This window comes from Nyctibius grandis, chromosome 3, assembly GCF_013368605.1.
Source record: "Nyctibius grandis isolate bNycGra1 chromosome 3, bNycGra1.pri, whole genome shotgun sequence".
Classification (NCBI taxonomy): Eukaryota; Metazoa; Chordata; class Aves; order Nyctibiiformes; family Nyctibiidae; genus Nyctibius; species Nyctibius grandis.
The window spans coordinates 87,165,048-87,179,308 of NC_090660.1; the positions used below are offsets into that span (position 1 = coordinate 87,165,048).

Consider the following 14,261-nt stretch of genomic DNA (forward strand, 5'->3'; position numbering starts at 1 on the left):
GAGAAACCAGGTTTCCTTTTCCTGCTCCACCACAGATCTCCCGTGCGAGGCGTTCAGCAAACAAGTTGCTTAGTGTCTCCTTGTCCGAGTTTCCCACCTGTGAAATGAGAACAGCACTTCTCCTCTTTCCAGGAGCACCTTGAGGATATACAGTAAATTCTGAGCTGCTCAGGTTAGACGGGGGGGTTAGATCAGCACCATAATGGACCAAAAGACACTTAACGCAGTGGGAGAAAGGGGAACAGTCATGCTGATCTTGACTTCTAAAAAAATATTTAAATACTTTCCATTGCTCTTTACTGATTTTAATACATCGGATTTCGTTTTTCTTCGAATGGTTTTGTGTCTCAACAAAGACCAATGTGTCATGACCAAGTGTATAAAATACACTTAAGAAAGAAATACAACATGCTCCTACTTTCAAGTTTTTCTTTTTTGTAAGATTGAAAAGAACAATGTCCTGCTTGCATCTCAGTTTGAGAACTCGTGGTTCTCAGAGTTTTAAGCTCTCAACATTATTTTTTCCAATTCAGAAGGGAAAATGATGACTGTCAACGTTTTTTAAAGTTGTAAAGCAAATGCAAAAATACAATGATTAGAGGAAGTGCAATGAGAGTCAGCATTGTCATCAGCTTTGAAAGCTAAAGAGAAAGAAGACACTGGTGTAGTGATTTTCCAGTGCTTTAACTTTCTATGAAGGGCACAGATTTGTGTGGTCCCTGCTTCTGCCTCTCTCAACTTTTACAGCTGCATTTTAAGGCAGCATTTTACAACAGTGTAACTTTACTCACGTCAGGTGTTATAACCAATGTACACAGCCAGAGAAATCGTGAGCATCTGAATAGACTGATCTTCCACATATCAATAATCTCTGCAGGACCTGTGTCACCTTGGGTTATTTCCAGGCATTCAGCAAGACAGAAGCAGAGCCAGGACTTCTGTGAAGCACTGGCTGCGCATATTTTCTGAGCAAGTTTGAACAAAGTTTTAGCTTTCTAAAATGTACGCCTTCATTTCTCTTCAGCAATAGGCAACAAACTTGCTTCTCTCTGCTCCCTTTGAAGGAAGGCCTCTTTAGAGTGAGCTTATTTACGAGCAGCTACTACACAGTGGCATCCAAAATACCATGAAATATTTTCTGATTCTAAGAGTAGGGACCTACATGGTATCTTAGATATTCCTGCACTGCAGCTTCACATCAGAGATGTTCGATGAAAACACTATTTGGCATCTATGGTGTCATTCATTTCACCTTGAATTCATTGAATCCTGTCACAAGGATTACGTGTTATTTCCATATCAGTATTGGCATACAGGCATCCCAGCATGCACGTAACCATTTCTGAGTCACACCTTTTTTTTTCGTTCCCTGTATAAAGTAATACAAAATTAACTACTGGCTTGCTCTTTTTTTTTTTTTTTTTTTAAAGAAAGTAACTGGTTGTTCAGATGTGTTCTTCCTTCGACCATCCTCAAAGTACAGCAAAACTCCTTGCACATTAACAGAAAATTTCCATTCTTTCACTCCTTTTTAGCTATGAAAGCCATTCTTCATTACTGTAGTTTTTACCTTTATCTCTTCTCTGCCCTTTGTTTGTCTTTTGATACTTAAGCGGGAAAGTTCAGCCTTTCCTCACTATGCAAACAGTTCCCATGCTACGCTAACCATACTCTGCTATCTGGACTTCTACAAGTAGCGTAAGAGACGTGAACAGCACCCATCAATCATGATCTTTACACCTTGGATCTGAACTCAGAAGTTAAGATACAAATGCCAGCTAAACTTGGGACAGCTTTTTAATTGACAAGATGTGTGGGATTCACACTCTGTAGGTTTAAATAGGCAAAAATGTAAGATCTTTCCCCCATCATCCCAGTCAGCTGTGGAGACTATAACTGTAATCTCCTATGCGTAGTCTGTGGTGTGCAATGCACATCCGGGCTGAAGGATGAAGGAGAAACCACACCGAAGATCAGTGCCCATTTGCAATGTTGTAGCCAACCTTACTCTTCTCCTCATCAATATTTATGCTGTGTCATTAGCAAAGTGCTACACAAAACGAGCACCAATGTAATTGTGCCTTCTGAAGAAATCTTCAGCCTTAACTTTATATGTCTAGCCTCAGGTCAGTCAAAGTTGCAAGTAATTTTTTTGATACTTTCCAAAGACAGAATTAATAACCAGACTACTGCCATAAATATAGTAAGTAACTTTAATGCTGCTTAGCATAAGTCTTTGCTATATACTTTCATCCATATACTCCAGTGTAAATTTTATACAACATGAAGTATTTTTAAAAGTATATGGCTCTAGATAAACTGTTCACAAAACAAGTTTCAATGCAAGTAGAGAATCAGAAAAAAAATCAGCCAGAGTACAAAATCTTTGGAAGATAAACATTTCAGAAAACAAGATACAGGAAAACATCCCATTGCAATAATTCAGGATGACCGAGTGGTTCCAGTAGTCAGAAGGGCTGCCACTCACTGCTACGTCATCCATAAGAACCTGTCCTGGGTCAAAAGGGACTGCATGGCACTACTGAGAGTGGCTGGTCCTCAGAGATCCTTGTACCTTCATAGCAGACACCCTTGCTGGCTCAAGGAGAATGAGTAGGCCTGGGAATGAAGAAAGTCCTGTCTTCCCTTACCCAACTACTGCTGGTCTCTGCAGAATATTCAGGTGCACTGGTGGTGAGCAAGTTTTTTTATGAATGACAGGGAGCCTTTATTCTCCCAGGCTATCAGTTTGGCACTATTCACAAGAGCAAAAATTATTTACCAGCATTATTAAAAAAAAAGTTTCACCACCTGCAAAACGGCATGAGTGTTAGGGAGCAGAGCACAATGCTATCGTTTAGTTTTGTTAAATTAATTTTCTATATAAAATATCATACAACAGGGATGTTCAAGAGAGGCTTAATTAAACTTCATTTGTGCCAAAAGCAAACTCCATAGTGGGTGGACTGCTTTCCATTCCACTGCTTTCAGTAAGATGTTGCACAAGCATCTGTCCAAATAAAAACACCTTTACAACACTGCAGGTTTAAAATGCAATAAGTAACACACTGCAAGAATTGAGGTCAGATATTATTCACCATTTGGTAACATTCCATTCAAATTATATTGACTTACACAATAAGTAACAAACGCAGCAGCTGAAGTAACAAAAACAAAGCTGTACTCCAACAAAGTAAAACAGTGCAAATATTCCTGTTAAACAAAAATATACCATGTATATACACACACAACACAAATGCACTGTTTTGTTTTGCAGTATAAATAGATCTGATTAAGCTAAATTCCTCAAACTAATGAACTACTGACTGACAGTCCCAAACAGTTTCCATCTACTAAGGAATATAGTAAGCTTTAAAGATCAGATAACCATAGCTGGGTATGGCTATAAAAGAGTATCAAAAGGTTTCACTGGATGGATATTTAAAATATTTTCTCTGTACATCAAAATTAATAATATATATACTAAGTTGGTATCACAAAGTCAGCCTAGGCTCTGATCATGCAAGGAGCAGCATGCAGAAAACCCATGACTCTACGAGGAGCCTCAAGGCTCTGCACTGTAAAGCTGCGAAACACTTAAGGCCCAATCCCAGGACTTAACAAGGGGGGAGCTTTTTAGCTGCCTATGCAGTTAACATGTTGGTTTAGTTTCCATTTTCTTCCTCTTCTGATTTAGCACTAGAATTCTGTTATCTGCTCATGACACATCTGTTTATCCCTGAACTCTCTAATACCATACAATGAGTATGCTTCTAATGAGTACACAATAAAAGTCAAAATTAGAAAGGGAAGAGATGGAAACTTGTTTCTCTTAAGGAAATCCTGACTAGGGGTTATTTGCATTTCAGCACTTTAAAACAGATTTTGAGCAAAAAAAGTCTTTATGGAATTAGATTACAGTAAAACAGACAAGTAGCACTTAATGTGATCTGAAGTGGAACACTCAGGCATTAACCTCTCTTCAACTGCTATAGCCTCCATCTCCTTAATGCCAGGGCTGTGCTGCAACCGTAACAAACAGCTGTTGCAAAGGCAAAAATCTAGACGAGAAGCAAGGAAAACAAGAAGAAAAAAGAAAAAAGTGAATCACACATTATATTGTTCTCCATTTTTTTTCTATTCTAAATGAATACAGGAACACAAATGATTCAAAAGTTACCTCCCGCAGCCAAAACGCTTAAGGTAAACATAGGTTTGCGATCCTCTGAAGTTTTCTCATGAACCTCTCTGTTATAACCCCACATTATTGCTTTTAACTTACTTGCTTGCTTCAGAAGACATTTTGAAATAGAATATGAAACAGAATGTCTGCATAAGTTATGGTATAAAGTAATCATGTGTGCATGTACACCATGTATTTCAGTTTTCTCTTATCTAGACTCATCAAACATCTCAGATTTGCTTCCAAGTTAATGTCTTTACCAGCAAACAACTGAGAAGACATCCCTCTAAAAGCAGAACTCTTTTACTTGCAGAAATACAGAAACAGCTTCAAATCTGGCCTCCCTGGCCAGATAACCAACCATTAAAACCACTTCCCGAGAAATGCCAGGAAGTTGCTATTGCTCAAGAACTGAATTGAATAGATTTGAACTGAAGGTCATGCCACAGCAAACTTGAATACGTAATGTAAACCAGAAGGAATAAATGAGAAACCGAATTGTTGAAAAAAATACTTTCTCATATTGTCCAGTGCCAACGATGGATTCTGTCTCTCAGAACGTACGAATTCAATCACGTCATAACAACCTATCCCTTGCTTTCCATGTAAGTGTTGACAATTAAAGTTTTGAATAGATTTAATCACAGTATACAAAAGTAATTTTAAAAGACAACAATGTTAGCAACCTTTTATTTTTTCCCATGTAGATGACAGGACTGTTTTAACGAAGTGTTTCAAAGGATTGCAAATTTTTTTTCTGTATATCCTGACTTTCTAATTACATAGCTTTTGCAAAAAATGCAAAGGCACTAAAGACTACAGTTACTTGATTCACCATTTCCCAGCATCTCTTAATCAAAAATACTGAGGCAAGTTACAAGAGTCTCCTCCTCCCCTATCTTGACAGGGATTTGAGGGGCTTGAAGAACTGAATTCTCCCTTGGAAAAATAGTATGGAAGGAGGAAAGGGTCTCTTGGAGTCCCCAGTATCCTGTTGTCAGACAAAATGACTGAAGTGACCAGTGGGATCTGAACACACTGAACAAGAATTGAAGAGCTACACTTAGGGGTAGAATTTGAGATGCTTGCTTAGTATAAAGCCCTCCTTTAGTTCAGGGATAGCGATAAGACACCACCTGTGTCCTCGTGCCATATGGCCACACAGGGATCAGATGTGCTCAAGTGGATAATGGTGAGACACTCTGGACTTGGAGACTGACAAGGCCACCTCACCCCTTCAGAGACTGGCTTGCCAAAGCAAAAGGCCTTTCCTTTTTAGTCTCCTCTTCCAGAGAGAATGTGACCCTTACACCTTACGTTCATCTGTTTTTATCTTAAGATGAACTGAAGGTGTTTACCGTGCAAAATTTATGGTGTATTTAGTTTTAAGGACAACAGATACCCACAGAGGGTTTTAGAAGCTTAATCTATATACAGTTCCCTGACATATGCAATACCCTCTGGATGGTACAAAAAAAAAATAAGAGCAGTAGTTTCAGTTCCTTCAAGTTCAGCCTACTGGCACACCTCTACTTGCCCTTCAGAAGTCCAGTCAGGGAGAAAGCTAAAGCCTGGTATATTTTCTGACTCAGCTATGCACACCCACATCACCAGATACAGTGATGATGCAACTATGGTGAGAAAAATGCAATATGATCTTACACTATCAATAAAAGAACTCTAATCCTTGCCATAAGAGACAGCGGGGCCCTTACAGATAACTTTTATGCCTGATATAGTAAGTACCGATCTGGAGCTTCACAAGGAGTTAGTCCAAAGTTTTTTCCCCATGGCATGTTCAGGACTATATACACGGTACTAAAAAAAGCAACTGAAAATTTGAGCACAGGCATGAAATTCACACCTGATGCTTTGACGAAGGCTCAGTTATTTTTTTCTTCTATTCTAATAACAAACATTGCTTTTACAAAATATCTCATCTAAAAATTGTAAGCTGTAGTGATCATATATTTAAAACACTATAGAGGAGTAGCAACCGAGCACCAATCACATTCGCATTAGCTTATTCCGATATTTTTTGCATGTCACCGTTAGACATTACTTGCTGCTCTCAAAGACAATCCTTCCTTTCACAGCTCCTCTTTCTATTCTAGCTTGCTGTTAAGTTCTTAAGTTGAATGGTTGGCTACAAGGGCTTACAACAGAGTTCTGTTCCCCAGATACAAATATATGAAATACATACCGAGGCTGCTATGCTTAAGTTATATTCATGATCAGCTAGAATCTTCTCTTGTGTGGTGGCATTGAACTTGCGGGGAAGGTGATGCAGCGATGTAGTTGCTGCTTGCAGTAGAAAAGCTCCAAAATAAAAGACAAAAGTAGCCCCATGGAAAAGAAAATCCTGAAAAGCAAATAACAGAATCATTCTGGGCTGCAATACATATCTAATTCTTCTAGTCTCGGTACAAATAAAACCCAACACTGAAACATGAAACGAGCACTGATAACAGTAACTTTAGATAAACAGTGTTAAATCCATTGAGAGCTTAACCTGGACATGTTTTCACAGCTGCTTGCAATTATAAGCAACTCACTAACATAATTAGTTATAAAGGGCAACTCTCCCTCTCCCTAAACCCTATAGTCTTTCAAATTGAGGCATGTGCTCTTCTATATGTACATATGCTGACCTTTTAGATCACTTTAAAGCTATTAAAGCTTACAGAACTCTCCCTTCATACAGCTTAGACAAAAAAGAAGGGACATACAGGCCGACTTTCTCACAATTGAAGCAGCACAATACAAGATTGAAGTCCCCCAACGCCTGGCCTTCTATAGGCGATTCCCTCCTGTGGTGAATGCTAGCTTAACACAAGGTTTAAACATCTAACTCTCATTTCTGAATTCTATTACTGGAGCACACGAAAAAGCAGCTCTGGTGCCTAAATCTCTTTGCAGGTTGTATTTCAGAGTCCAGTGTTCCACGCAGCAAGATCCAAGACATGTACCAGTACAGTTTTAAAATGTCTAAAACATTCTTCCAACATCTCCTTCTGCTGTTGAGTCTGCAAAGCTGACATCTGCACTGCACTCAGTTCCCAAGTCCATACAACATATACTTTGTGCCTATACCTATGCAGGTCTGCAAAAGCCGTAGACATATTTTTTAAAATTATACATAAGTATATGTATGCCTTTTGCTGATATCCACGTTATATAGTCTATCTCCAGCACTAAAGAATTCTTCATGCACTTTTCATTCGAGTGCAATGGACAACCAGTATGTCAAGAGTGAGAACCCGGGGTACACCACGTGTGAGTCCATCACAACAGCAGACAGCATTCATATGCACTAGAAATAACTGTCCAAAATCCTTACCTACCCACTGATATCAAAGTGACAATATGCTGCATTTCCCTGTTTAGAGAATTGTTTTTTCATAGATGTGAGATTTTCTTCTTATTGAAAGAATTTGCTTTTCAAACTCATCAGTTGTTCCATATCTGATAGCAGCTAAAGCTACTTAAATTACACCCTAGTCAGTTTTGATAAGTTAAGATATAAGCTGCTACTACAGTTTCCCATTCCACTTATATCAGGAAATAATTTTCTCTTAATTAATAATCATTTGAGGTTAGGTCATAGAGTGTATTGCTTTTCTTAATGACTGCTAATTACTGGGAATCCAAGTTTTGGCAAAACAGCTGCAGTAATTCCCAACTTCTGGTTTTCCATCCTCGCTGGGTTGTTGTTTTGTTTTGTTTTTTTTTCCATTTTTTAAAAACAATTACTTCTTCTTGGAGTATCACCAGGAGGCCCCACTGACATCAACAGAACTGAGAAGATAAGGGGGCAGAGGGTGGCTTCCTGACCTAGCTGGATAGCCTTTATGTGCTAGGCTTGCCAGATCTCAAGCTTTGGGTATAAGACACATTCCCTCAGTCTCCAGCTCTGCTGTAATGTCTGTACCTCGTCAAAAAAAATAGTAGGGACCTACTCTAGCATGAGAGTGCTGAAGCATCAGAGAAGCTGGGGTGCTCTGCTGCAGCTGGGGGAGGCACTTCTCCCCACCAGATGCTTACCGCTGTTGCTTCCCCCTGCTCACTCGAGCTGGCAGACAGACACACACATCTTTCATGCTACCGCCTACGCATGCCATGTCAGACTGCACGCGCATGTGTGTTCGCTGTGTGACAAATACTGGACCCCATAACATGGCCTGACATACCCATTTCATAGCACAGGACTCCAGCAACTTGAAAGGTCTGCGTAAACCCATGGGTAATCAAGGACATCATTATTCTTGGGCTGCTAAATACCTTGTGTGAACTATGTCAGTGTTACCAGCTGTATGCTTTTGGCACCACTGCTCACGAAGGAGTACAAATAGCTCCAAGAGGAAGACAGTGCTGACTGCATATAGGAGAGGTACTTTCAGAAGACAAACTCTTATTTCTTTCATTCTCCCGCCAAACTCTCTAATTTCCTTCTCCTGGCAGCAATTATAGTGAAGCTATGTAGCATCAGGAAGGTTTCACGTTCGTATGGTTATGGTTTCTGTGACCAAAAAACACAAGATCTTATGAGGGAGGGTTTTTTGGTTTTTAGTCATTCTTAGCGTGGTGCCTAACTCTCCCTTGCCTCCCCACTTGTATAATCATTGAAACCTCATACAAAGTGTATGTAAAACCCTACCAGATCTGCATGGTATGTTAGTTCACATCTAATTTTGTAAATGAGTCTGTTGTGAGTCAGGCTGTAAAGGACAGTATTTGTCATACCCTCTGGTTTAATAGTGATGTATAGAGTGATGTACCTCCATAAAGTCCGTCTTTTCACCCATTTTTCACTGCGTAGCATCTTATTTTTTAAGTATCTCTGTTAGTATCGACGGAGCTACTTATGACATAAAGGATTTCTAAATGCAGGGCTGTCAGAATCCCATGCTATTTTTCAAACTTACATTTATACTCCTGGAGTCTTAAACCACATTTGTTCATGAATCTCTACATGAAGCTATAGTACTCCAATATAACTAAGCTATGACTCTTCCCATTTTTGACCTAATCTAATGACCTGTAGCTTCTGACTTCTATTGTAAATTTGATTTATGAAACAGCAAAAGACATGTATTTATCTAAATACACTCCAACCTAAACCAAACAGGTACATCTTTTTATTTTATAGTAATAAAAATAGTTTTAGTGCTTCCAGTAATTATTTGCAACAGAAGGTAAAATCCTTGTGGTTAGTGCCAACAAGTTACAGAACATTTGGGTACCTGAAAATAGTGGTCAAATGATCTATCTAATGTTATTTTTATTGACAGCTGGAAGGGGCTGGATTTCAACTACCGTGTTAGAAATAAAAAGATTAACTTTGCATTTATTTCAGATGTTGACTTAGTTATGACAACTTTTTAGATTAAGTTACAGCATCCCACAGATACAGCTTTTCTACAAGTCATATAGCAATTTCCTGACAGAAAGTTTTTCAGTAATTTATCATATACAAGGGGACAAAATTAACAGTACAATAAATCACTGCCAGCATCAAGTAGCCAATGTGTAAGATGCACTTACACAACTGTTATAAGATGAACATTTGTATAGCATTTTCAATATAAAAGCCTATGCCCTCACCCAGCAACTCCTAAATAGATGCGTGACTGTAAATTGGCAAACAGTTTCAATGAAACCCGGGACACTATTAATTTACTTAAGTTATGCACATGCTCAAGGGCTTTGTTGCATCATAACTTATGAGGATGTCGCAGCATAAATCCCTGTAAAGGTCTCTGTGATTGTAACTCATTATTAGCCTAATTACTGCCTGTATTGTGCTGGAAAGCTGACAATGTATGTATGTGTATTCACTATAAAAGTGCTAAAGTTTGTTTTAATAGAATCCAGTCTGAATAACTTAAACAGATAAATAACCACAGATGTTGATACTGAGGCATGCAACTACAGCTGTGATCAAGAAAAGTGTCAATAGGAAAACTAAGCCGCATAGGAAGAAAGTGAAGGTGATCAGCAGTTACAAACAGCCGTACTTTAATATTTTAGAAGTTCTGGTCCTTTTGGAAGATTTTTTGGAAATTCCCATTCTGATCACAGTTTTGCCACCTCTTATTATTCACTTCCAGTAATGTCAGAGAGTGATACCATCTTGTGCTCAACTACTTGAGCGCTAAAAACTCAAAGTAAAAAACAGTTAATGACAACCAAGGAGTACACAAATTAGCAGTCAATAACCTGAGGTATCCATGTGGTTGGTAAAAATCGGAGCCGACAGCTTCCTTTTTTGAATAGGAAGGTACAGTCTGTGAGAACTACTGGCACAAGCCATAACAATCCATTTCAGCAAGAATCAGGTCTTGTCTTCACAATAAAGAAAAGCTGAGCAGAGCATAATGATATCTGCAGTCTCACCAGGCTTCCTCTAAGAAAGATAAATGTTAAGCCTCCTAAAAAGATGTTAAGCTATATCATACTGCATGTTACGCTGTCTTTGGCTACCTAAGGTCTACCAGCCACTCACCAATGCTACCCTAGCTTTAAGGAATTGACCCAAACGTCAGCAGAAGACTTTCTTAGGAACTGACGGAGACTTCCTGGGTGCTTTATCCAGTCTGTGATATCTCAGACAACTGCATCACACAATGTGTTCACAAACGTATCACTTCCTTTACAATATTAGATGTATCTTTCTACCCCTCATTATTCACAGGGTGTTACTACCACTTGTCTAATAGTCAGAAAATATGTTCTCATTTCCAGTCCACAATTATTTCTGGCCATTCAAACCAATCTGTCATCATGCCTTGTTAAACTAGTCCTCTTCCTGCTGCTCACACGTTTTATGTGCTCATAGAGGACAAGTATATTCCTTCAATCAGTTTCAAAAGCTGGGCTCTTTCAGCCTCCATCATAAAAGAGGTCCTGTATTTCCTCCACCATCCTTGAAGCCCTCCTCTTTCTTTTTCCTGTTTTGAATTCCTCTTTTTTGAAAAACTTTCCATTAAAACAGAAAGCCAGGCTTCGGATCAGTACTTCTCATGAAATGATTTTCAGTTTATAAAACAAAGGGAATCCTTAAATAAAGAAAAAAATCTTACCGTCTGGTTCCAGTTGACAGCAATTCTATTTGCATAACCGAAGAGGAACACACACAGGAACACAATGGACAGGAACCATGCAGTCACTGCTACAAACATTACCCATCCCTGCAGCACCGGCAGTGGAACTCGGGTAGAAGCTACCAAAATCCAGACTAATGTTCCAAAGAGCTGCAAGGAAAGGAATACAGACGGTGAACTGAGAGATAACTTTTATTCAGTCCGTTCTGCCTAAGAACTAGTATCACACATCAACACGTCCTCAAATTACTTTTAGAAACCAAGAGGAAACACTTCAAAAGTACTCAGAGAGCCCAAGTGCTCTTCTCAGAAATTATAGGCACTAAGTGGCAGTAAGATGAAGCCACTCTGAAATTCTTAAAAGCTCTTAAAGTAGCCTTGAAAATGGGATTTACAAGCCCAGGTGACTTGCATGCTGCTGCTGAAAATTTTACCCTTACTCTCATTTTGAGGGAAATATAAGAAATGTGAAAAAGTGGTTCACACACATATATACAAACCTCTCTATATACTAAAGTTAGCATGACAAGGATGTACATCAGATTTGGATTCAATCTCATAGTCTTTAGTTTTGCAGTCCTAATCAGATGAGATACAGAAAAGAGATGAAGCTACACCCTCTTTTTCAATGCATTTGTAATAAAAAGCTGAAAGAGAACACATTCAGCAATAAAGTGAAAGAGAAAACTAGAATACAGAATAAGGCAAGTTGTAAATTATGTTGCAACTAGAAAAACATAGAGCTTTCCGGAATTATCATAACCCAGGGAAGAATTCAGCACCACCGATTTTCTTTTCAGTGTACTGATCACAGCGAATGAGTGGTGGGGATGCTGTGCTATGATGGGCTGATGGAGAATTTACGTACTCTAAGGCTTGCTTGGTTTAATCATCGCTTGGCCTAAGGAAGGGTACTATTTCTCCCTGCAAATCCTGCCTCTTTATAAAAAAGGATTCCCATCTGAAGTATGTTCACTTATTACAGAAAGATTTAACTTCATAATCCAACCTGCTGTGTAATGACAGCTACAATCAATTTCCAAGCAAGTTACTATTTTCCTGTTTAAATCCTCCATATCTACAACTACAAAGTCAGAGGTTACATTTTCAGATTCAGAGAACTTTCTTTTGATTCGAGGTTGGATGAGAGATACCTTTCAAAAATGCCTGCTATAAAATTAGTTGGTTCCTCTCTCTTGTTACATTGCAGCAGCATATATGATGCATTGCTAGTCTCAGTTCAAAGCTCCCCGGGGTTTACATATTAGCCTTCAAGATGTTTTCTAGGGTTCCTTTTTTAGCTGCTGTGAAGAACCAAACTTTCTCTAGTTTCACAAGACTGCAGGTGCAAGTGTGTTACTCAGAGACCAGATAGTGATGGGCAGTGAGGAAGCAAAAGGGATAGCAGAAAGTGTCTGTTAAAAAAAAAGCAGAGACATACGAAATGTTTTCAGTATCTTGAATGTGCAACCTTGCAGGCTTCTTTAAAAATAAATTTAGAAATCTACTGTACCGACCGCTAATCTCAGCGCCCACTGTGGTGCCATTTCCCTCATAGTACACCTGTCCAGTTTGGCTGTCAGATGTATAATAGGTTGGCCAGCCTAATGAACCTTTTTACCCTACTGACTCAGGGCCTGATTTAGTGTCCGGACCTGTGCTCTGAGATCTTTGCTCAGGTGCAGTTTTACAGCTTGCAGAGTGGGATCCATCACACAGACTGGGAGCCAAGCACTATTCTGCTCTGACCCCAAGAAAAAAAAAAAAATATTAACAAACTCAGATGAGTTCTGCCAAGGATTTTTTTTTCTCCTACTAATTAGTACCACGGCCCTGCACAGCCTCATACTCAGCCTCAGCTCAAAGGTCCTCAGCTCTGTGTAACACCAGTATGCTCTTAGACGCACAGGAAATTAAACGTACTTGCAGGAGTTTGCATAGGACCCGCAACACACGCACACAGGCAAAAACCACCGTAAGTCTCCATGGTGGGTTTTGGGTCTAGGACTCTGTGTGACTCAAAGTCCTCGACAGCTTCAACAACCCCCGTGAAACTCATCTCAATGGGCCTCCCGGTGCCGCCCGGCCAGGGCGGGGGGGAAGCGCCGCGCCGCCACCGCCAGCCGGCCCGAGGGGAGCAAACACGCTGGGGCAGGCCGGGGGGAGCGCGGACGGGTCCCGCTGCCCTTCCCGGCACAGCCTCATGTCCCAGACACCGGCCCAGGGCCGGCGCGGGGCAGCCCGGGGGCTCCCCCCTGCCGCAGCCCCGCCGCCCGCACCTTTCCCACTCACAAAATGGCAGGTGAGCGCGGGCGACGCGGGGCTGCCGCTCGTCCGTCCCCGGGCAGAGGCACGTACCCTTCCCCCCGGCTCCGGGCACCACCGCCTAGGCGGGAAGGACACGGGCACAGGGCGGCGGGGCGCGGAGCCGTGGCGGGGCGCTGAGGGGAGGGAAAAGCGCGGGAAGGCCGGTGGCCGCCCCCCCCCCCCCCCCCCCCCCCCGCACTCACGATCTCCAGGAAGATGACGGCTCCCGAGTAGGTGCGCAGGATCTCCAGGCCGGAGGGCAAAGTGACCCGGGGGGGTGGGAAGTAGGGAGCGGGGTTGGGAGGCGGCGGCATGGACGAGGTCCCCCTGGGCAACATGTTGCTGTGGCGGCGGCTGCTGCTGCTGCTGCTTCTGCCGAACGCGGTGGGGACCGCCGAGCGGCGGCCAGGTGGGCGAGGAGGAGGCGGAGGGAGCAGGTGCGGGCGAGCCTGTGCACACCGCCCCGGCCACCGCCCTCCTGCCCGCCCCAGCGCCGGGCCCGCCCCGCCCCGCCACCTCGCCTCGCCCGGGCCTGCGGCGGACATGCCCGGGTTACCGGGGACTGGACCTGCTCCGCTTCACCACGCCCGGCCTGGCCGGAGGCCGCGGCGGTGGGGGCGGGCAGGGCTAGCTTCTCCCGGCCGGTGGTGGGGCGGGCTGGTGGGCGC

The 14,261-nt window shown here is 41.7% G+C and overlaps 1 protein-coding gene across 1 annotated transcript; it reads right to left on the bottom strand.

Moving 5' to 3' along the window:
* Nucleotides 1-3,989: 3,989 nt before the first annotated feature.
* On the bottom strand, nt 3,990-13,931 carry MAL2 (mal, T cell differentiation protein 2). The gene is made up of 4 exons (XM_068397106.1): nt 13,797-13,931; nt 11,266-11,436; nt 6,387-6,545; nt 3,990-4,061 (listed from the first exon to the last, which is right to left on the bottom strand). Exons 1-4 carry the CDS (start codon nt 13,929-13,931, stop codon nt 3,990-3,992), a joined length of 537 nt encoding a protein of 178 aa, XP_068253207.1.
* Nucleotides 13,932-14,261: the final 330 nt, after the last annotated feature.

What these genes read in the sequence shown, in the direction of transcription:
- MAL2 (XM_068397106.1), bottom strand. Translation starts at nt 13,931, where the DNA reads ATGTTGCCCAGGGGGACCTCGTCCATGCCGCCGCCTCCCAACCCCGCT. An exon ending in CTGTCAACTGGAACCAGACG is followed by an intron (nt 6,546 to 11,265) that starts GTAAGATTTTTT and finishes TTTGCTTTTCAG; the next exon opens with GATTTTCTTTTCCATGGGGC. An exon ending in ACTTAAGCATAGCAGCCTCG is followed by an intron (nt 4,062 to 6,386) that starts GTATGTATTTCA and finishes CTTCTCGTCTAG; the next exon opens with ATTTTTGCCTTTGCAACAGC.